The following is a 24,001-nucleotide window of genomic DNA, read 5'->3' as shown; positions in this document are numbered from 1 at the left end:
CCCAAAATTGCAGGCTTTGTGCCAAGAGTAGAAAAGAATTACTTTCAGTATCGATAAAGTACCAGTTGCGTACTGGGGTTGATCTAATCGACTGCCCCCCCACCTCCCCCAAAATTGCAGGCTTTGTGCCTAGAGTAGAAAAAAGTTATTTTCAGTATCGATAAAGTACCAGTTGTGTACTGGGGTTGATCTAATTGACTGCCCCCTCCTCCACATCCCCCAAAATTGCGGGCCTTGTGCCTAGAATAGAAAAAGAATATTTACTCAACTTGAAGTACTGAATACTCTGTACCATGATGTTTGTATGAATGCATGTCATCTTTTCATTTTTAGTATCTTGTTTCAATCACAGGACTGCGACCATGCTATAGCACCACCTTGAAAGGCTTAGTGGAACAAATTGACCCCAGTATTATTATTATTATTATTATTATTGCTGTTGTTCAAAATCGAAATCGATCAACATCAATGGAATTTGCAGCTGTGATACCAGTGCCAGTGGCACGTAAGAGAACCATCCGAACGTGGCCATAGCCAGCGCCACATCGACTGGCCTCCGTGCCGGTGGCACGTAAAAAGCACCATCGTCTGGCACCTGTGTCGGTGGCACGTAAAAAGCACCCACTACACTCATGGAGTGGTTGGCGTTAGGATGGGCATCCATCTGTAGAAACACTGCCAGATTAGACTGGGCCTGGTGCAGCCTTTGGGCTTCCCAGACCCCAGTTGAACCATCCAACCAACGCTTTGCTAAACTGCTAAGTTATGAAGTTATGAGGATGTTCACAAACCAACACCAGTCATCAAGAAGTGCTGAGGGACAAACATAAAACACATACACACACACACAATGGGTCTCTTGTTGTTTCCATCTCCCAAATCCACTTACAAAGCTTTGATTGGCTGAAGGCCAAAGTAGAAAACACTTATCCAAGGTGCCATGCAGTGGGATTGAACCAGGAACTATGTTGTTGGCAATCAAACTTCTTAACCACACTGGTGCCACGTGTGTATATAAACAACTTGAATCTTAAAATGATTGTTTTGTTTACCAACATTGCATGACCTTGCGCACACACACACACACAAATATTGCGCATTACACATGGAAAAAGAAACTGGCCCAAGGTGCCCTGTAGCAGGATTGAACTGAAAACCACATGGCTGCAAAGTGAGCCTGACCACACAGCCATGCCCATGTCTATATTCCCAATAATGGATTAATTCTTAAGGCTCTTATTCATTCTGACCTACACAGTAAATGTTGTTGTTGTTCAGCCTTGAGATGACCCTGGACCAGAATTCCAGGAGTGTCAGTGTGTAATGTGGAGGGAGGGGGAGAGGATTTGGTTGTTATTTCTAGCAAATTGAACAGCTAGGTAAGAAGCTCCCTTGGTCACTTTGAAATATTTGCTACTGACAGAGAGGTGAACCCTAATTCAGTCCTGAATATATCCTACCCCTGTCTGCTAAAACCTCTCAGAAAGGGGTTCAAAATAATCTACATTTATTCTACACTACTTTGGATTCATAAAAAATTAAATAAATAAAGAACAAAATAAAGAAAAAATTAACAAAAAAGAGAAAACAATGTAAAGCAGTGTTTCTCTGAGAGTTCCTCTCTCTCACTCACCACTCCCATCCTCACACCACTGACCAAAATTCTCTCAACCGGAACTGTTTCTGCTCTGTTGACCTCGACAGCAAGCAGGTCATTTAAACTCCACTCCATAACCTCAGGCAACTCACTAGGTTTTGAGGTTAAAATATTCTTGGAGGATTCTTCCTTTGGTGCCTTGATTCTCAACCAACTTTTTTTTTATCTATGATCCCCTTGGATTCTTATTTTAATCAGATGAACCCTCACAGGCATTTGATGTTAAAAAAAAAAACCCTGCTATTCTATATTTACAATTAAATATTATCAGGAATTGGTTAAGAAAATTAAAATATTTTGTGTAGGCACGAATGGCTGTGTGGTAAGTAGCTTGCTTAGCAATCACATGGTCCTGGGTTCAGTCCCACTGCATGGCACTTTGGGCAAGTGTCTTCTACTATAGCCTTGGGCTGACCAAAGCCTTGTAAGTGGATTTGGTAGATGGAAACTGGAAGAAGCCTGTTGTATATGTATACATATGTGATAATAAAACGAATGGTTTACACCGGGTAGCTTACTGGTAAAGCATGTTCAACTTCAGAGTGATCGTTAGGTAAATAACAATTGAAAGACAGAAGATGGGGATCTTTTCCTTTTGATGGACGGAATTTTCTAGTTAACTAAACAATTTGAAACTTCGTATACTGGTAGAATGTGTGAAAAGAAAACATTATTTTCACTTGGCTTTTTTGAGAAAATTGTAATTTGTAAGTTTAACGTAGTTTAATTCTTCGAATTTTAACCAATGAATTGCCAGCATTTGAGCTAAAATCATTTGCTGCGTTATCGACATTGATAAACAAACGAAGGAGACGCACGCCGCATACACACACACACACACACACATATATTCAGATACATACACATGTACACTTGCACACACACTCTCTCTTTCTCTCAAACACATGCATATACATTTGCACAAGCAAATGGAATATACAAGATGGAATATACGAGAATATATTATTAATCACAAAAATTGTTTTGACACATCTATCATCGATGCCTCTTGTGCGACGCACAAAAACTGATTCAGGACTATCTGGTGGTGCAGATGTATCTTGTCAGGTGATAAACAAATGTATATGTATGTGTGTATTTGTGTGTGTGTGTGTTTGTCCCTGAGGCTATAGCAGAAGACACTTGCCCAAGGTGCCACACTGTGGGATTGAACCCAGAACCATGTGATTGGGAAACAAGCTTCTTACCACACAGCCACACCACACACATTGTCTCTACACATGAACTGTAAATATACACACTTTCTACACATGACTTGTATATAAATGAACTGTACATCCGTACTTTTACTATACACTAACTATGTACATATTCTTTCTACACATGAACTGTGTATACATTCTTTCTACACATGAACTGTATATACATCCTGCCTACTCTATGGGCTGGCATCAAAAAATTTCGTTTTGGTTAATGATTTCAACAGATTCCAGATCTCAGTGAACCATAAACAGACTGGATGCTGGTGGTATGGCTGTATGGTGGAGGGGCCAGGGGAGGTGATGCAGTAGGAGGAAAAGTGAGAGGGACAGGAGTGGTGGTGGTAGTGAGGTGAAGTGGGAGGTGGGGAGAATGAAGACATCAAAGGAACTTTCCCATATATCCATTCCTGTTGACCGTTTACACACACATACAGTATACCCGTATATATTCTGTTACTTGTTTCAGTCATTTGACTGTGGCCATGCTAGAGCACCACCTTTAGTTGAGCAAATCAACCCCAGGACTTATTCTTTGTAAGCCTTGTACTTATTCTATCGGCCTCTTTTGCCGAACTGCTAAGTTACGGGGACGTAAACACACCAACATCAGTTGTCAAGCAATGTTGCGGGGACAAACACAGACACACACATATATACGACGGGCTTCTTTCAGTTTCCGTCTACCAAATCCACTCACAAGGCTTCGGTCAGCCCGAGGCTATGGTAGAAGACACTTGCCCAAAGTGCCACACAGTGAGACTGAACCTGGAACCATGTGGTTGGGAAGCAAGCTACTTACCACACAACCACTCCTGATATGATACATATATATATATATATATATATATATTCACACACTCAGACAGTAAAAAATTCATACAATCACACACATACACAGTCCTATATACATTCATACACACACATTAACATATATTTACACAGCTTCATCTATAATCACTCACAGCCACACAGATTCATACACACAAACAAACATACACATATACATACACACATATATATACATACATATACATATATTCATACACACACATATATACATACACACACACACACACACATTCACAAATACACTCAGGCATCTCTTCTGAGTACACTGCTGTTTGTAGTCTCCCTATCACCTACCCCACCACCAACACCCTCACTAAGCTCAAATATGAAAAAAACAACAAAAACATGATTCAATATTTGAAAGCTGTTACAGCTCTCAACACTTCTCACACACACACACACACACCACACACACACACACACCACACATACACACACACACACACACGTTATGCACGTACACATACCTACATGTCTTCATACAACATTTAGCCAATAGCTTTACTATGATGTTCAGTGTGTATGTGTATATATATATATACACACACAGAGGAGTGGCGGTGTGGTAAGAAGCTTGCTTCCCACCACATGGTTCTGGGTTCAGTCCCACTGCGTGGCACCTTGGACAAGTGTCCGACCAAAGCCTTGTGAGTGGATTTGGTAGAAGGAAACTGAAAGATGCCTGTCATATATATATATATATATATATATATATAATATATATATATATATATATTCACACACTCAGACAGTAAAAAATTCATACAATCACACACATACACAGTCCTATATACATTCATACACACACATTAACATATATTTACACAGCTTCATCTATAATCACTCACAGCCACACAGATTCATACACACAAACAAACATACACATATACATACACACATATATATACATACATATACATATATTCATACACACACATATATACATACACACACACACACACACATTCACAAATACACTCAGGCATCTCTTCTGAGTACACTGCTGTTTGTAGTCTCCCTATCACCTACCCCACCACCAACACCCTCACTAAGCTCAAATATGAAAAAAACAAACAAAAACATGATTCAATATTTGAAAGCTGTTACAGCTCTCAACACTTCTCACACACACACACACACACACACACACATACACACACACACACATACACACACACACACACACGTTATGCACGTACACATACCTACATGTCTTCATACAACATTTAGCCAATAGCTTTACTATGATGTTCAGTGTGTATGTGTATATATATATATACACACACAGAGGAGTGGCGGTGTGGTAAGAAGCTTGCTTCCCAACCACATGGTTCTGGGTTCAGTCCCACTGCGTGGCACCTTGGACAAGTGTCCGACCAAAGCCTTGTGAGTGGATTTGGTAGAAGGAAACTGAAAGATGCCTGTCATATATATATATATATATATAATATATATATATATATATATATATATGTGTGTGTGTGTGTGTGTTTGTCTCCCCAACATCGCTTGGCAACCGATGCTGGTGTGTTTATGTCCCCGTAACTTAGCAGTTCGGCAAAACAGACCGATAGAATAAGTACTAGGCTTACAAAGAATAAGTCCTTGACTAAAGGCAGTGCTACAGCATGGCCGCAGTCAAATGACTGAAACAAGTAAAAGAATAAAATAATATATATGTACACATACACACAATATGTATATTCACACGCACACACACACATATTGTATATGTACAATGTGTGTGTGTGTGTGTATACATACATACATATATACACGCAGGCATTGTATATAGATAGACTGAGACAGGTGGATGTGTGGGGAGCGACTGACCCTGTGAGTCAGAATCAGCTGATGCTCAGACTAGATTTAAAAGGGTCTCAGCTCCTTCTTTAAACCCCCTACTACAGTTGAGGGGAGATGGCGGTGGGAGGAGGATGAGGAGAAGGAGGAGGGTGAGTGGGAAAGGGGATGGGTGAGTGCAGGGGGGACTGTAGGCTAATTGCTGCTGATAAAAGGTAAACCTTGCCAACACATACAACAGCTCAGTGTTTGCCTGTGTAAGTGTGTGCGTATGCATGTATGTGTGTATGTATGTACATGTTCCTTTATTCATATACTTGTTTCAGTCATTTGACTGCGGCCATGCTGGAGCACCACCTTTAGTCGAGTCAAATCGACCCGAGGACTCATTCTTTGTAAGCCTTGTACTTATTTCCATTGGTGTCGTTTGCCGAACCGCCAAGTTACGGTGACGTAAACACACCAGCATCGGTTGTCAAGCGATGTTGGAGAGGACAAACACAACACATATATATATCACGTGTGTACCGTTGGCGATTTTTTTCCTCCGTCTTCCCTTCTTTGGATCTTTCCGTTTCCTATGTTTCTGACGAAGAGCTCCGCTCGAAACGTTAAACCTTCCTTCCTTCCTGAGCGTCCAATAATACTATATTTGTTCCACGTCCTCGCGTTGTTGTGTTTTTTTGTGCTTTCTTGTTTGGATTAACTTTATATATATATGTATATATATATATATATACACACACACAAGGGGTTTCTTGCAGTTTCTGTCTACCAAATCCACTCACAAGGCTTTGGTCAGCCTGAGGCTATAGTACAAGACACTTGCATCTTGGGCAAGTGTCTTGGGCACCTTGGACAAGTCCTACGTAGTGGGACTGGGCTCGGAACCTTTTTGTAAAAGACTCTATGCATATATACATATATGATGGACTTCTACACAGTTTCCGTCTACCACCTTCACTCACAGGGCATTGGTCAACCCAGCGCCATTGTAGAAGACACTCGGGATGTGTGATCAAAAGAACAACTGTCCAAGATGATGGTCAACATTGATAAAAAAAAAGCACAAGTAAGCAAAACAACTTGACTGTAATTAACTGGTAGTTTACTACCAGTAATTAACTGGGGAACATATTATTAATCATCAATGGAGGAAAAGTATTTAACTGCCATCAGGGCACCACAGAATATTACAACACATTACATATTACAGCAACTTGTAATAATGACAGGAGAACAACAATACGAATATAATGATGGCGTGTAGTGGTGATGGTGGTGGCATGTAGAGGGGGTGAAGCAGTGCTGGTTTGTGGAAGTCATGGTTGGGTGGGTGAGGCAGTGAATCCTTGTCAGGAAGAAATAAAGAAATTTAGTTGAAAATATCCACCCAGCCACCCAGAGACCCATCCCTGTTCTCATGTATTTTATTTATCAACTATATAAAAAAAAAAACACTTACAGAAAGGTTTTCTTCGTTATAAGATCGTAGTGTGACACACAGACATTGAGATGGGAGTGGGTCGTGTTTACCTCCGTCTCTCTCACACATACACACACACACACACACACACAGACACACGCACATACACATACATACAGAACAGAAGCGGTGTCGGTGGTGCTGTAAGCTAGGCTGATATTTTGTTGGAAACAAGGTGCTTGAATGCAAATTAAGCATGTCACCTAAATGTCAACGACGACACGATAGTGGGACAGACAGACAGACAAATGTATTAAATGAGACTCTTAGTAAAGTGGGGAGGGGAGGGGCAGAGAGAGAGAGAGAGAAAGAGAGAAAGAACAAAGTGTAGTTGAATGTCACGGGTTAAAAAGCGAAAGAAAACTACGTCGGTCTTCAGTTCTTGTGTATAATAAACAGGCCATTATACACACACACACACACATATATATATATATATATATATATATACACACATATATATATATACATATATATATATACACATATATATATATACATCTATATATACATATTTATATACTTTATATTACTCTACCACTGTTATTTGAGTACTCTTTTTTCCACCTTGTTTCACATTTATGTGTTTACTCCGGTACATATATATATATATATATATATATATATACACATACATACTTACATACATACGTACGTGTGAGTGTATGTGTGTTGTTTTGTTAAATTTCCTCTGCGTTTCGTTTTTCCCTCGTTGTTTTTGAAAATAATAATCTGGTGAAAATTTGAAATACTTGAAGTGGTTGGAAGAAATTTAACAAGATCCGGTGTTTTCGAGCTGTTTTAATTAATGTTATGCTACCATTTTATTAATAATACACACTGTTTTATGCTCACAATTCGCTATATGCGACGGAGTGTGTGTGTGTGTACATATACACACAATCGGCAAAAGATGACCACCCCATGAGTGGATTTGGTAAACGGAAACTGAAAGAAGCTCGTCGTATATATATATATATGTGTGTGTGTGTGTGTTTATTTGTTTGCCCCCACCACCACCATCGCTTGACAACCGATGCTGGTGTGTTTACGTCCCCGTAATCTAGCGGTTCGGCAAAAGAGGCCGATAGAATAAGTACTAGGCTTACAAAGAATAAGTCCTGGGGGTCGATTTGTTCGACTAAAAGCGGTGCTCCAGCATGGCCGCAGTCAAATGGCTGAAACAAATAAAAGAATATATACATATATATATATATATATATATATATATATATATATATAATAGATAGTCACTGTGTGGTAAGAAGTTTGCTTCCTAACCAGATGGTTCCGGGTTCAATGCCCTTCCGTAGCAACCTTGGGCAAGTGTCCTCTCTCATAGCTTCGAGCCGAACAAAGCTTTGTGAGCGGATCCGGGAGACGGAAACTGAAAGAAGCCTGTTGTATATATGCTTATATCTATGTGTGTCTCCTTGCGTTTCGTCTCCCACCACTGCTTGACCAGCAGTGTCGGTTTGTTTATGTCCCCAGTGACTTAACAGTTCGGCAGAAAACGCCGATAGAATAAGAACCAAGCTTTAAAAAAAGGTACTAAAACCCTTGAAGGCAGTGCCCCAGCATGGCCGCAATCTAATAGCTGAACAAATAACAGATTGTACGATTGCATGTATGTATGTACGTACTTTAATATGTGTGTTATTTAATAAACACTATTTAGTATCAGACCCTATAAAATCTACAATTATGTTAAAGACCCTGTTTCTCTCAAATGATGAAAGGGTTTACGAAACACGAAGATCTATCAAAATGCGACGAAGACGAGAAAACCTGGGAATCGATAAAACGTTTGTTACACACGGAATTTAAATATAATTGTGTGTTGCGTATATAAAAATGTATGTATATGTGGTGTATGTGTGTGTGTATTTTTAAGGAGCCAGCAGAGAGGAAATGGAATTATTTTCCCATAAAGCCCCACCAGCACCGCCCCTGATAGGTCGAGACCGGAGTCTTCCCGGTCAAATCCGAAGAGAGATAAATAGATTTTACAGATATGTTTGTTAACGGGGAGGGGAAGAGAGGAACGTATGTTTATGAGGTGGTGGGAGGAAGGGTGAAAGAAAGAGACTAATGTGTGCATAAGAGAGAAAGGCTAAGGTAAACGTGAGAGAGAGAGAGAGTGGGGAGAAAGGCAGGAAAATTTTTGAGAGGAATCAGTGGATATCCATTAATCTATTCGCAGTTTTCCGCCTTAGAAATATACAGAACCAGACGGAAAGGCTGACAGCCAGAGACGGTATATTTAGAAATCCTGCTAAGAATCGAACTGGTGTTCATTTCATATTCGTATTATTGTTCATTCATTTTGTCATGTGAAGATTTGGGGCTGGGTCAAACGGACACTTTTCGTGCTGTTTAGCCTCCAGCAGACTTAGGATCAAAGACATTCGAACCATGACCATCTTGTCTGTTTTGTATATCAGCGACTGTTATTGTCCAATGTGTTCTTCCTTTAAGCCCCTGTACGGTGCTTTTCGGTTGCTATTTCTAGCAGAGGCTTTCTCTTGTGTAGGTTAGGGTCCGATTCGTGGCTGAGCTTAAAAGATACTTTTGCTCCGGGCGCTACGCAGTCAGATTGAACCTTTTCACTAATGATAATAATAAAACGAATTTCTTAACCGCTCGACCTCGGGCCATATCTGCAGCCTACACACACACACACACACCCTACGTGAGCATGCCACCGGCTAAAAATAGCAGCCAAATTTCCCTGAAATCATTTTGTATTATCCGGAAGGAAAGCTACGTCAGATAATGTAGCCCTTGGTACAGAAAAAGTTAGAGTGGCCATGGTTGGAATGGCTCTCTATCTTAAATCTACTTGAACAGAACTGACCTAGAATTAAACAAGTGATTCCAAAACAATTCCTAAAGGGAACTTTTATGCCAACTTGTAAATGGTCACCCAATAAGCTTGAAATAGCAGCGAAAACTATATCAGATAACACTATTGCTTTTAGGAAGGACATGGTAGATAATGGAGTCCTAGATATATTTGGTTTAAAAATAAGACTGTCGTGGCTGAAACATCGTTGATCATAGGTAAGCTGCATGAGAGCAGACCGGTGGTTAAAGAAACAACACTACCAAGAGAGAAAGTCCCTGCTAGAAATAGCAACCGAAAAGCACCGTACTGGGGCTTAAAGGAAGAACACGTTGGAGAATAACAGTCGCAGATATGCAAAACAGACAAGATGGTCATGGTTCGAATGTCTTTGATCCTAAGTCTGCTGGAGCAGAATTGACCTAGGCTAAACAGCACAAAAATACCAGCTGTTCCTTACAGAACGGTTTACCATTAACGTTGTGTATTTATTTGCGTGTGGTGTATATATAACATATCAAGTTTGATAATGAAAACCAGGAAAATAAAACTCAAAACATGTTATATATAATGAGTTTGATATTGTTCACAATTGCATTATGCCCTAATAAAGTGGTGTCTATATGTCAGTTTTTCCGTTGCCTTTTCTCATATATATATATATATATATATATATATATATATATATATAATGATATTTTTGCTTAAGAATAATAAATTTTAGTTAAGAAAAGCATAGAATAAACGTATCAAATTAATGTAAAATTGTTTTTATTGTAACTGAACATAAAAACAAACAAACACACACACATTTATTTATTTATTTAATCTGCAGAAGTCAGAGTGACTCAAGGCTCGAGAGTTTCGTTCATGGGTACTTAGTAAATTCCATACACAAACCGTCGATGTTGTGTTTATATATATATATATATATATATATATATATATAGAGAGAGAGAGAGAGAGAGAGATATGTATATATATATATATATATATATATATATAGAGAGAGAGAGAGAGAGATAGATAGAGATATGTATGCATGTATGTATGTATATATATATATATATATAGAGAGAGAGAGAGAGAGAGAGAAATATGTATGCATGTATGTATGTATGTGTGTGTGTGTGTATATATATATATATATATATATATATATATATATATATAGTGTATAGCCATATAAACGATATATGCACACTTTGTAAAAGTTAGTTTCGGTTTCAAATGTCAACCAAAACAGACAGAATGTGTGCGATTAGGAACAATAAAACTACTACCACCACCACCACCACTACTACTACTACTACTACCAATGTTGTTACTACTACCATCACCATTTCGACGACAATGACGACCACTACTACTACTACTACTACTACTACAGATAAAGTTTGTAACATGAGGTAAAATTAGTAAAGGAAAAAGGGGGGAGTTTTAGCAGACAAAAATCGATAAAATGTTAAGGGGTAGAGAGGCGGAAAGGGACAGACTGATGATGGTAGTAGTAGTAGTAGTAGTAGGGGTGATAGTAATAACGGTGTTAGTGGTGGGGTGGGGGTGATAGTGATCGTAGTAGTGTAGGTGGGAGGCGGTAGTAATGGTGTTAGAGGCGATGGTGGTGTTGGTGGTGGTTCTTGTTGCTAGATGAAGCACTGATAGCGAAAACAACGCATGCAATAATTTGGTTAATCCAGGACAGACGAGAAACAATAGAATAAAGCTGGACTCCGTGTGTCTGTATATATATATATATATGTATATAGTATGTAGGTGTGCCTATGTAGTGTGTCTGTGTGTAAGTATGGTGGAGAGTGTGCTCTTAATGTAAAGCGTACATGTTTGTATGCAATATGCTCTCTTGCAGTTTGCAACTGCAAGTGCAGAATGCAAAAATGGCTGTGGAATTATACGACAATGGTGAATATTTCTTCAGAATGAGACTTATGTATCTGTGTGCAAATGTGTGTGCCTGTGCACGCACACACACACATAAATGCATTCGTATACACACACACATATATATATACGCATACATACACGTACTGTAATGCATATATAAATATGTATATATACAAATACGTACTGATGAGAGCGGTGGGGGGGGGGAGCAATTCGTTCCACTGAAAGCGCTTCAAGGCGATGCCCCAGCATGGCCGCAGCCCTATAACTGAAACAAGTAAAAGTTGACGATGATATATATATATATATATATATATATATATATATATATATATATAATACACACACACACACACACACTGGGTAGGTGTATTTAATCGATTTCAATATGTCACGTCATATGTAGAAATTATATATATATATATATATATATATATATATATACATATATATACACCCATACAAACACAGACTTCTATCCCTACCACCAGCAACAACATCATTGCTACTGTGTGTAGCAGTAGTAATAGTAGTAGCAGCAGCAGCAGCAGCAGTTAATACTGCATTAGTAGTAACAGTAATATCATCATCAATAATAATATACAGCAGTCGTTGTCATCATCAATGATGATGATGATGACAGTGGTGATAATAATAATAATAATAATAATAATAATATAGTAATAATAATAATGATGATGATGATAATAATAATAATAATAATGATGATGATGATGATAAGAAGAACAACAACATCAATAATGGATTATGCCAAGACAAAGTTCCCACTTTATTCATAAATTTTGAATGAGGTGGAATACAGTTTATTGACAAGCACCTGCTTGTATTACTGGTATTATTTGACTGCCTTTCAGAAACATGAAAAAGTGTACATACACACACACACACATGCGTATGCGCGTGTGTGACCGTTTATTACAAGGAAAGGAAGAGAAGAGATAGTACGCAATACCTAATGACGAGTGTACTAAATCAATTTTCGACTCGAACAGACGGAAAATTCGTGAAAACTCTCTGAAAAGTAGCTTCAACGATTCCTCATTTGATCAGGCTAAAAAATACGTGTGTGTACATGCGTGTGTATGTGTCGTGTTAATTGGTGGATTTTGTTGTGAGAAGAATTCGCGAATGGCAGGTTTTGTATGTTTTTCTTAGAGAGAATTCCTCAAATTTACCAAGAACAATACAGGAATGAGATGTGAAGTCTTTCATCCTTGTCTCTCTCCTCTGTAACATGGTATGGCAGAAAGGAGGTGAGTGACATGTCACGCCACCATTTCCATAACACTACCGCTGTTCTTGTTATTCATATTAGAAGAAAACAGCTATATACGATGTTGTGATGTGTATGCCATTCCCACCATCTATAGTAAGAGCGTTAAGGAAGAACCTATTGTGTACAGCAGGGTGGTTGTTATTTATGCTAGAAGCAGCAGCTATATACACTGCTGTGGTGTGCATGCTATTCCCTAAACCTGTATTAAGAACATAAAAAAGGGCCTATTTTATGGAGGGGTGGTCGTTAATCATACAAGAAGGAGCTGGTATACGCATACGATGTAGTGGCGTGCATGTCATTCCCTCCATAAGTATTAAGAACGTCAAGGAAGAGTCTATTATTGTATGGAGGGGTGTGTGGTGGAGTTTTAGTAGTGGATTTTTATTGATTTTTTCGTAACATAAGGCACATGACCTCGTATTGTTATAGGTTGGTTCTTGTATGTGATTAGGTGATGTTCATGGTACGCTGCAGAAAGGTGAATTAACTTCAGGTGAAAATCTTATGCGATAAACACTTGGTTTCACCTGGTGACACATGCTGGTAATTAGACAGATAGGCAGGTGGATTGGTAAATAGGCAAATAAGTAGAGTGACAGATAGGCAGACAGATGAATAGACTGAATGGATGTTTAAAAAGAAAAAAAGAAAATGGATTGCTAAATGGAATTGATAGACGGGAGGTTCGTTAGCAGACATGTAAAAAATACTAGAAGATAAATAAACAGAGAGATTGTAAGACAAAAAAGGGGCTGATGGTTAGATAAATAAATAGACCGATAGCTAAATAGGTAGATATGCAAATAGATTGGTAGATAAATAGACAGACAGGTAAACAGACGGACCGCGATGTAAATGTAGATAGCTAAATAAATATACAGTTGGGAAATAGACAGGTAAACCCGTCAAGAAGGTAAACAAACGAAGATATGTGATGATGATGCTGATGATGATGATGGTAGCATACAGCTACTAATTAGAGAGAGACTACAAATTACTCAGATGAGTAGACGTATATATATAATAATAAGATCTATATTACATAAAATCGGTGAAACATTTTATCCCCCAACGTAACAGAAAGACAATTGATGAAAGATGTAGATTTCGATTGATACGGAATCATATCGAATTTTTTCTTCATGTAATTTCTGTTCGATCGTGTTTTTAAAAATGTTGTTTTAGCTAAAATTAAGAAATACAAGGAATATGTTGTAATGTTAGGCTGAGGTAGGGAACGTTTGTGATCGATGGACGAAACTATGGAAAGAAGATAATACTGTGACACAATAATGGCTTAAATATTGAGTTCTTACTGCATTGTTTCAGCTCAGTTTTAAAGTGAATTAAAGAACTCCACCATGTATCCTATACATAACATATCACACACATGCATTCACTATATACACATACATACATACATATCACACACATGCATTCACTATATACACATACATACATATATATATATATATATATATATATATATATATATATATAATATACACACACACACATATATGTATATATATCATACATGCATTCACTAAATATGTTTATATACAGAGACAAGTATGTATACACACACACACACATATATATATATATATAATCACACAGGCATTCACTAAATACATGTTTATATACAGAGACAAGTGTGTGTATATACAGACACACACAGACATTCAGTATACACACTCGCACCACACACTGAAATTAAGAGAGGACGGAACTAATTAAGGTGTAATAAAGACCAGTTTTAATGAGTGCTCGGTCAAAATAATTATATAAATTGTTTGTTGTCAATAGGAAAATTACATCTGTGAAGAAAGAAAGGTTTGTTCTGATGAAAATAGTCTTTGGATATGGTAAATTACTCCTCAATATTGAAATTTAAGAAGCAAATGGACAAAATAAGCGCGCGCGTGTACATGTTATGGTTGGTTTTTCACTGTGTTCACATATCGTTAAAACCAAGATCAATCATTTCGATGAGGGAGATTATTAAAAATCGGTCAATACCAGACATCATATATTTTTCCAGCAGGAGTGGACCTTTATGGGAGATGAGATATCGTTCGTATTAAATGACGGCCAGAATACAGAACATCACTTAGATTTTAACAAACGGTGGTAGCAAGAATCATTACAAAATATTCAGATGGAGAGAAAGAGAGAAGAGGAAAGAGGGAGAAAGAGAAAAAGAAGATAGAAGGAAATGTTGGGTGAACCCCCTACAGATAATGTGACAAGGTTTTTAATATAAGAGATTTAATGTAATTATAACACAGTTTTTTTAAAAGAAAAAATGGGTTATGAAGGGCCGCATGTGTCTTGTGGTCTGGCTGTCAGTGCTGCAGGGGTTGTCCATCTGATGTCCAATGTATCTGGGAGAAATAACTGAATAATAATCTAGTTTAACACACATACAGACATATTGCAACTAGATTTCCCATGCCTCACACACATGGCCTTTGCAGAACAGCTGTATGTGTGTATAACAGCAGTGTTGACTGTTAAAATCCCGCGTGTGCGTATACACACGCACATGATATAACAGCAGTCATCTGCATATATATATATATACTTGTAAGTATGTATGGGTGTATATATATAGCCTAGCCGTGCCTTATTCCCCATCGAACTACATTCAACGGTTATATTAAGGTGTGGGGGACGAGGAACGAATACAAATTTTGCGATTATTTAAAATGAAATCAAACTCTTTAACGGCAAATATCACAATTATAAAGGGTATATATGTGTGTGTATATCCATGTTTATGTGTGTGTATGTGTGAATATATATATATATATAATATATATATATAGTGCGTGTGTTAATGTTATTTTTTTTTTATAGGTGAAGTTATATATAAATATATAAAATCAATTTAATATTAAATGGAAAGATTACTCAAGTCTGATAACTGTCAACCTATATCTTGATATATATATATATATATATATGTATGTATGTATGTATACATGTATATTGTGTGTGTGTGTAGTCACGTTACTGCCCTGTCGTTCGGGTTTTTTGCAATATCTTCCCGACCTCCAGTTTCAGTTTGAAATCAAAACAAGAAAACCACAAACGACTTTTTTTCCGTTTTCTCTCTCCACCCCCCTCCACACAAAACATTAAATGTTTGTCTTTTTGTAATTTTTTTTATTGTTTGTTAAATAATTACACAGTAAAAGGCAAACCGCAATTGTAGACAAACACTACTACTGCATTTAAGTATATGTGTGTATGTATATATAATATATATATATATATATATATATATATATATATATATTATATATATATATATATATATTATATATATATATGTGTGTGTGTGTATATAAATGAAAATGCATTATATATATATATATATATGTATGCACACATACATATATATATATACATATACACGCATATAGATATACACACATATATACAGATATATATACACATATACATGTATACAAACATGCATACGCATATATACATACACACAAACATATACACCATAATAGTATGACTACAGTTTTCTTTTCTCATGGTGGAAATTTACTTTCGTTTCAAACAAAACGAAGTGTTTGTGTGTATATGCAACATATGCGCGTATATATATATACATACATACAAATATGGATATCTAAACGCTCTTGTGTGCATATATATATATATATATATATATATATATATATATATATATGTATTTATGTATGTATGTATGTATGTTTATATATGTATCTAAGTGGGTATATGTGTGTACATGTGTATATATGTGTCTATATACATAAATGCGTCCCCTATAACCACAACAAGAAGAATTACTAACGATTTTAATGCTGGTTTAAAGTCGGAAATATTTTGTATAATAACTGTATAATGTGTTTGTGTGTGTGAGAGAGAGAGAGAGAGAGAGAGAGCCAAATTGGTTGTTCTCCGAGAATTGGTTGCAATTCTGTTTTCCTGACTACAGCAAGTTGGTCGTTGACATAAATATTGACGGACAGATATGGATTGGAAAGTGTGCTTTGATGGTAGGTCGATCCTGGGTAACCGACATCTGTGTGTTTGTGTGCGCGTGTCTAGCATGTGTGTGTATGTCTGTCTGTCTCTCTCTCTCTATGTATGTATGTATGTATGTACGTATATATGTATGTAATGTATGTATGTATGTAATGTATGTATCTATGTATGTATGTATGTATGTGTGTACGTATGTTGTGTGTATGTATGTGTGTATGTATGTATGTGTGTATGTACGTATGTATGTATGTGTGTGTATGTATGTGTGTATGTATGTACACACAAATGTGGGAGTGTAGACATACCTGATATGTGTACACATGTGTAAGAGAGAAAGACTATTTGTGTGTAGTGTTTATGTGTCTATATATATATATATATATATATATATATATATATATATATATATATATGTGTGTGTGTGTGTGTAGACATACGTGTGTATATGTTTATAGATGTATGTAAGAGAGGAGACTATTTATGTGATGTGTGCGCGCGCGTGTAATGTGTATATACGTATATGTATATAATTACGTCAGTATATATATACATATACACGTGTGTGTGTGAGTAGACATTCTTTACGATATATACATACATATATATATAAAGAATGTTTACAGAAATATTTTGGTTTCTCCTTCATGACCCCTAATGAACGAACGGGGTGGGAAGGTTTTGAGAATGCCAGCTATCAAAGACACACTCACACATTCTATATACACAAACAAACACGAAAAGCAAAGACATTGGAAGAAGCTAAAACAAGATTATACAAACACAGAATAGAATTAAAGTCCAAAATTAAAGCTCACCCGATCCGTTCGAGGTACATTGTATAAGCAGGCATTAAATCCGTGTAAGTTGTAATGAAGATTTGTGTTTGTAATTATGTACAGTACCTACACAAATTGTAGTGGAATAATGATAATAGTAATGATAATAATAATAATAATAATAATAAATAATGTGTTTTCGTGATAGAACAGGCTGTCTTCATAGCGTGTAGCTAACCAAGTGTGGATTGATCACACGGCAGAAAGACACAGACAAAAAAAGACAGACATGAGATGATGAATGTTATAAACAACCCAGTCAGAGCTGGAATAGATGAGGAACTGTGGAACGAGAGAGAGTTGGAGGTAGAGAGATACTAAGAGACTGTGTGAGAGGGGTTGGTTGATTGATAGATAGATAGGAAGACATAGAGAGACAGAGAGAGGGAGAGGTTGGTAGAGGTAGCTGGTGTAGGTTTGTTGTTGTCTGAGTTCTCTTTCTGTCTCACAGTAAAAGCTCATTCACTAAAAACGACTGACTGACTGCACATAACTGTTTCCTCGCCGGATGTATGGATTTTGATGTTAAAATCATCTTTATTATTAAAGCAGGTGCGACACACACTCTAACCCTTCCACAATCCATGTTCGCCAGACGTGCTAGAAATAGCAGTCAGATTTTGTACACAAACTAGCCCTGCCACAACCAATATTCACCAGACGTGCTAGAAATAGCAGTCAGATTTTGTACACATACTAGCCCTACCACAACCAATATTCACCAGACGTGCTAGAAATAGCAGTCAGATTTTCTACACATACTAGCCCTACCACAACCAATATTCACCAGACATGCTAGAAATAGCAGTCAGATTTTGTACACAAACTAGCCCTACCACAACCAATATTCACCAGACGTGCTAGAAATAGCAGTCAGATTTTGTACACATACTAGCTCTACCACAACCAATATTAACCAGACGTGCTAGAAATAGCAGTCAGATTTTGTACACATACTAGCCCTACCGCAACCAATATTCACCAGACGTGCTAGAAATAGCAGTCAGATTTTGCACACAGACTAGCCCTGCCACAACCAATATTCACCAGACGTGCTAGAAATAGCAGTCAGATTTTGTACACAAACTAGCCCTGCCACAACCAATATTCACAAGACGTGCTAGAAATAGCAGTCAGATTTTGTACACATACTAGACCTACCACAACCAATATTCACCAGACGTGCTAGAAATAGCAGTCAGATTTTGTATACAGACTAGCCCTACCACAACCAATATTCACCAGACGTGCTAGAAATAGCAGTCAGATTTTCTACACATACTAGCCCTGCCACAACCAATATTCACCAGACGTGCCAGAAATAGCAGTCAGATTTTCTACACATACTAGCCCTACCACAACCAATATTCACCAGACGTGCTAGAAATAGCAGTCAGATTTTCTACACATACTAGCCCTACCACAACCAATATTCACAAGACGTGCAAGAAATAGCAGTCAGATTTTGTACACATACTAGCCCTGCCACAACCAATATTCACCAGACGTGCTAGAAATAGCAGTCAGATTTTCTACACATACTAGTCCTACCACAATCCATGTTCGCCAGACGTGCTAGAAATAGCAGTCAGATTTTGTACACATACTAGCTCTACCACAACCAATATTCACCAGACGTGCTAGAAATAGCAGTCAGATTTTCTATACATACTAACCCTACCACAATCCATATTTGCCAGACATGCTAAAAATAGCAGCCAAATTTTGTACACACACACACACACAGTTTCATAATCCATATTCGCCAGAAATGTTAGAAATAGCAACCAAGATATATATGTGTGTATATATGTATGTCAAATTGAATAGATCCATTAATCCTGCCACAGACCCTGTTGGCAAGACGTGCTAGAAACAGCAGCTAAATTTTCATCAAATCACACCCCTAATTCAAATAAAATAAATCTACATTGGATAGGCACACACAAAAAACGAAAAGATGGTTTATTTTAGGAAGACATCTGATCATATACAGGTCTGCACGCTCGAGTTTGGCCTGTGATTAAAGAACAACAACCAACTATCTGAATCACAAAAGCACAATCCAGGTCGCGCAAACCTGCAAGAAATTTTAGCTGCTATAGGCACATGATTGAAATTTCGGGGTAGAAAGGCCCAACCGATTATACTGACCCCTATGCTTGATTGATGCTTATTTTATCAGTCCCCGAAGGGTGAAAGGCAAAGTTGTCCTCGACAGAATTTGAACTCAGAATGTTAAGAGCCAGACGAAATGGTGTTAAGCATTTAGTCCGGCACAGTAACAATCCTGCTATTTCGAAATCTGTATAAAATAAGAGCCATATACTTTATATAATCTAGTCTAAGATACATTGTCTCGATAAAATACGAGATGGTCACGGTTGGCATGCCGTTGATCGTAAGTGTGCTGGATCTGCGTTAACCTTGGGCTAAACAATAAACCAAGCACTTCATTGTTTTTGCTCTATTCCAGATCTTATTTTACCACTACCATCGCCGTCCCCGGGACCACCGACATCACCATATATTGTTGCAGTCATTATAGCATGTTAAAATTTAATTACTTAATGAATTAATTAGTGAATGTTAGTAGTACTATACAAAATCTTCCCTTATTGGCTTACTAAAATATTAACAGATTCATTTGGTGAAAACAAAACAGAATGAGATTATGTGTGTGAGAGTGTGTGTGTGGTGTCTCCATGTGTACGTGTGTGTATGCACATGTATACACAAGGTGCATTCCAGAAGTTTTGAGATTTTTGTGGCTGTGTGGTAAGTAGCTTGCTTACCAACCACATGGTTCTGGGTTCAGTCCCACTGCTTGGCACCTTGGGCAAGTGTCTTCTACTACAGCCTCGGGCCAACCAAAGCCTTGTGAGTGGATTTGGTAGACGGAAACTGAAAGAAGCCCGTTGTATTTATATATATATATGTGTGTTTGTGTGTCTGTGTTTGACCCCCCAATATTTCTTGACAACCAATAGAATAAGTACTAGGCTTACAAAGAATAAGTCCTGAGGTTGATTTGCTCGACTAAAAGGCGGTGCTCCAGCATGGCTGCAGTCAAATGACTGAAACAAAATAAAAGAGGCAGTTATACCTTCCTGGATTATTATTGTAAGCTTAATATATCATTGCTATACACCTAATAAGCTGACCTACCAATTTTTTTTTTGTCTATTTCAGATTGAAGGAGATGATTGTAACAGCACCTTGGACACACCCTACTAAACACTGCTTTGTCACAGCTGATTAATTTACTGAATGAAGTCATGATGTGAAAACAATTAGTAAGTTTGCTGTACAATAAAGTCTTGTGTTAAACTGAGCAAAAATCACTACAAAAACTTGTGAAAATGCTCCAGCCCAGTGGGGACTCTGGTACTCGGGCTGTTGGGATTTAGCCCAAGTATAAAATTAGGAAGTGAATGTGTATTTGCAAGCTGATTTTTATGTGGTGCTTTCTATGTGCCACCTGCACAGGAACCAGTCCAGCAGCACTGGCAACGACCTCACTTGAAGTTTTTTTCATGTGCCACCAGCACAAGTGCCAGTAAGGCGACGCAGGTAACGATCACACTCAAATGGTTTCACAGAGTAATCTGAAAGGTAAAGGGTTAAGCAACAGTCATCGAAAAATGACCCTGAAAGCTATGCCAGGTAGCAGAAGCTCATGATTGGGTCTCCTATGCTGGGGAGATCAATGGATAGATGCCAAACTAATAAGGACCGTATCTTCCCAAAGGTAAAAATGGGTTTGCATAGGGGCCAACCACTCGACTTAGAAAAAAGACAGCAAGGTGCAGAAGTATTGATGATAATTCGAAACCAATAAGCTCTGGGAAAGAAAGAGCTTCCTTCAGGTAAACATATGAAATGGCGCAGCAAAATCAAAAAGAAAGCTGCAAAAGCCAATTCATCTTTTGGTCATCAAGAAACCCTCAAGGGAGACAGAGGTCAAGATATCCTAAAAATAGCTGGAGGTAGGATAGTAAGGCAGAGCTGAAAAAGGCAGGGGTCCAATTGGAGAGAAGGAGAAAAGATGGCCTTTGAGTTGAGCACATTGAAGGAAAGTCATTAACGAGCTGTGCCCCAGAGGGAGGGAAGGGCTTCGTTAAGTAATTGCTGTGGCATGAGAAAGGGAATCCAGAAACCATGTAGAAACCCTGCCGGAGGTGACACTTGAGCGAGATGCAGGGCTGCGTTGAGAGCTCAACACAGCCCTGCATCTTGCCAGATCCTGTTGAACCGTCCAACCCATTCCAGAATAGGAAACAGATGTTAAATGATGATGACGATAAACATATAGATGATAGATGGAAGCGCAATGGCCCAGTGGTTAGGGCAGCGGACTCGCGGTCATAGGATCGCTGTTTCGATTCCCAGACCGGGCGTTGTGAGTGTTTATTGAGCGAAAACACCTAAAGCTCCACGAGGCTCTGGCAGGGGATGGTGGTGATCCCTACTGTACTCTTTCACCACAACTTTCTCTCACTCTTACTTCCTGTTTCTGTTGTACCTGTATTTCAAAGGGACCAGCCTTGTCACTCTCTGTGTCACGCTGAATATCCCCGAGAACTACGTTAAGGGTACACGTGTCTGTGGAGTGCTCAGCCACTTACATGTTAATTTCACGAGCAGGCTGTTCCGTTGATTCGGATCAACTGGAACCCTCGTCGTCGTAACCGACGGAGTGCTTCCAGATGATAGATAGATATTTTTTCTGTGAAAGATGTAAACGTCAGCAAGTACACAGGAAAAAAACCCAGTGCTATTAAAAAAAAAAAGAGAGAGAGACTACACAGAAAAATCATGTGTCATTCAGGAGATCATTGATAGAGTGAAGCAGTGATTAGCTTGTTGTAAGCTCACAGCCAATGACGATGACACTTGTTTACTAAACGTGATACAAAATAAGTAAATAAATAGAGAGATAAAAAAATACATGGTAAAAAATACAAAATAAAAACTGTACTATTATATTTATTCACTTCCGAAGTTCACTAAACGTAATTGATATCAGATATAATAATAATGATGATGAGGATAATAATAATAATAATGATAATGATGATGATAATAATACATTGTTTTGTCTTGGTATAAAAGATGGGTTACAGCAAATATTCTGCTCAATGCCACAGATTTGCTTGTCAGTTGTTTGACCTTAACCAGTTGAGCATGTCCCTTAGAGGCTGATGATATTTGCATCTCTGATCACAAGCAGGAGTAGTGAAGGAGCATCATAGCCATGTGTTGAGAGGGATTCTTAGGGGTTTGAATAATTCACCTCTGGAAACATGAGTGTTTTGTTTAACGTCCTTAAACAACCCTTATTCAGGGACCTTCTGAGCAGGATGGGTTACTCGACCAGAAGAAAAATCTAACTGGGCCCCACCTGCATGGTCATGCACTGTTTATCTTGATATGAGATCACCATGTTGCGCACATATAGTTGTGATGCATGTGCCTAGTATACCCTTATCAGACAGGTAGTCATGATGGGTATACCAGGCTTTGTATATTTTACCCCAGTGTCACTTTGATGGCATACACTGCTCTCTCACTCAATAGTAATAATAATAATAATAATAATAATAATAATAATAATAATAGTACATTGTTTTGTCTTTGTATAAAAGATGGGCTACAGCAAATATTCTGCTCAATACCACAGATTTGCTTGTCAGTTGTTTGACCTTAACCAGTTGAGCATGTCCCTTGGCGGCTGACAATATGGTCATCTCTGATCATGAGCAGAAGTAGTGGGGGAGCATCATAGCCATGTGTTGAGAGGGATTCTTTGGGGTTTGAATAATTCACCTCTGGAAACATGGGTGGTTCATGTAACATCCTTAAACAACCCTTATTCAGCATTTTGCCCAGAATGCTAACGATTCAGCCAGCTTGCCTAATAACGATGACAGTTTTTAATTTTGGCACAAGGCCACCATTTTTGGTGGTGGGGATAAGTTGATTACACTGATCCCAGTGCTCAACTGGCCCTTATTTAATTGACCCTAAAAGTGTCTTCTGAACCACACAGTTATGCTTGTTGTAAC

General features: G+C 38.0%; 1 protein-coding gene across 10 annotated transcripts in view; it reads right to left on the bottom strand.

Annotated features, from left to right (window-relative positions):
• The window catches only part of LOC115222966 (ras GTPase-activating protein nGAP), a 479,655-nt gene that overhangs the window by 111,670 nt on the left and 343,984 nt on the right, over positions 1-24,001 (bottom strand). Inside the window, exon 1 of one of the 10 annotated variants that reach the window (XM_029793382.2) lies at positions 17,913-18,378. The exons of the other annotated variants lie outside the window; for them this stretch is intronic. Coding sequence (XP_029649242.1) covers positions 17,913-17,947 — 35 coding nt within the window. The 5' untranslated portion in view covers positions 17,948-18,378. Of the gene's footprint in view, positions 1-17,912; positions 18,379-24,001 lie in introns of those variants that run through there. 10 annotated transcript variants of the gene reach the window in all.

The sequence above is a fragment of the Octopus sinensis genome, linkage group LG21 (genome assembly GCF_006345805.1).
Source record: "Octopus sinensis linkage group LG21, ASM634580v1, whole genome shotgun sequence".
Classification (NCBI taxonomy): Eukaryota; Metazoa; Mollusca; class Cephalopoda; order Octopoda; family Octopodidae; genus Octopus; species Octopus sinensis.
Note: the sequence above shows the minus strand (reverse complement) of the source record. Positions and strands in the feature narration are given on the sequence as shown.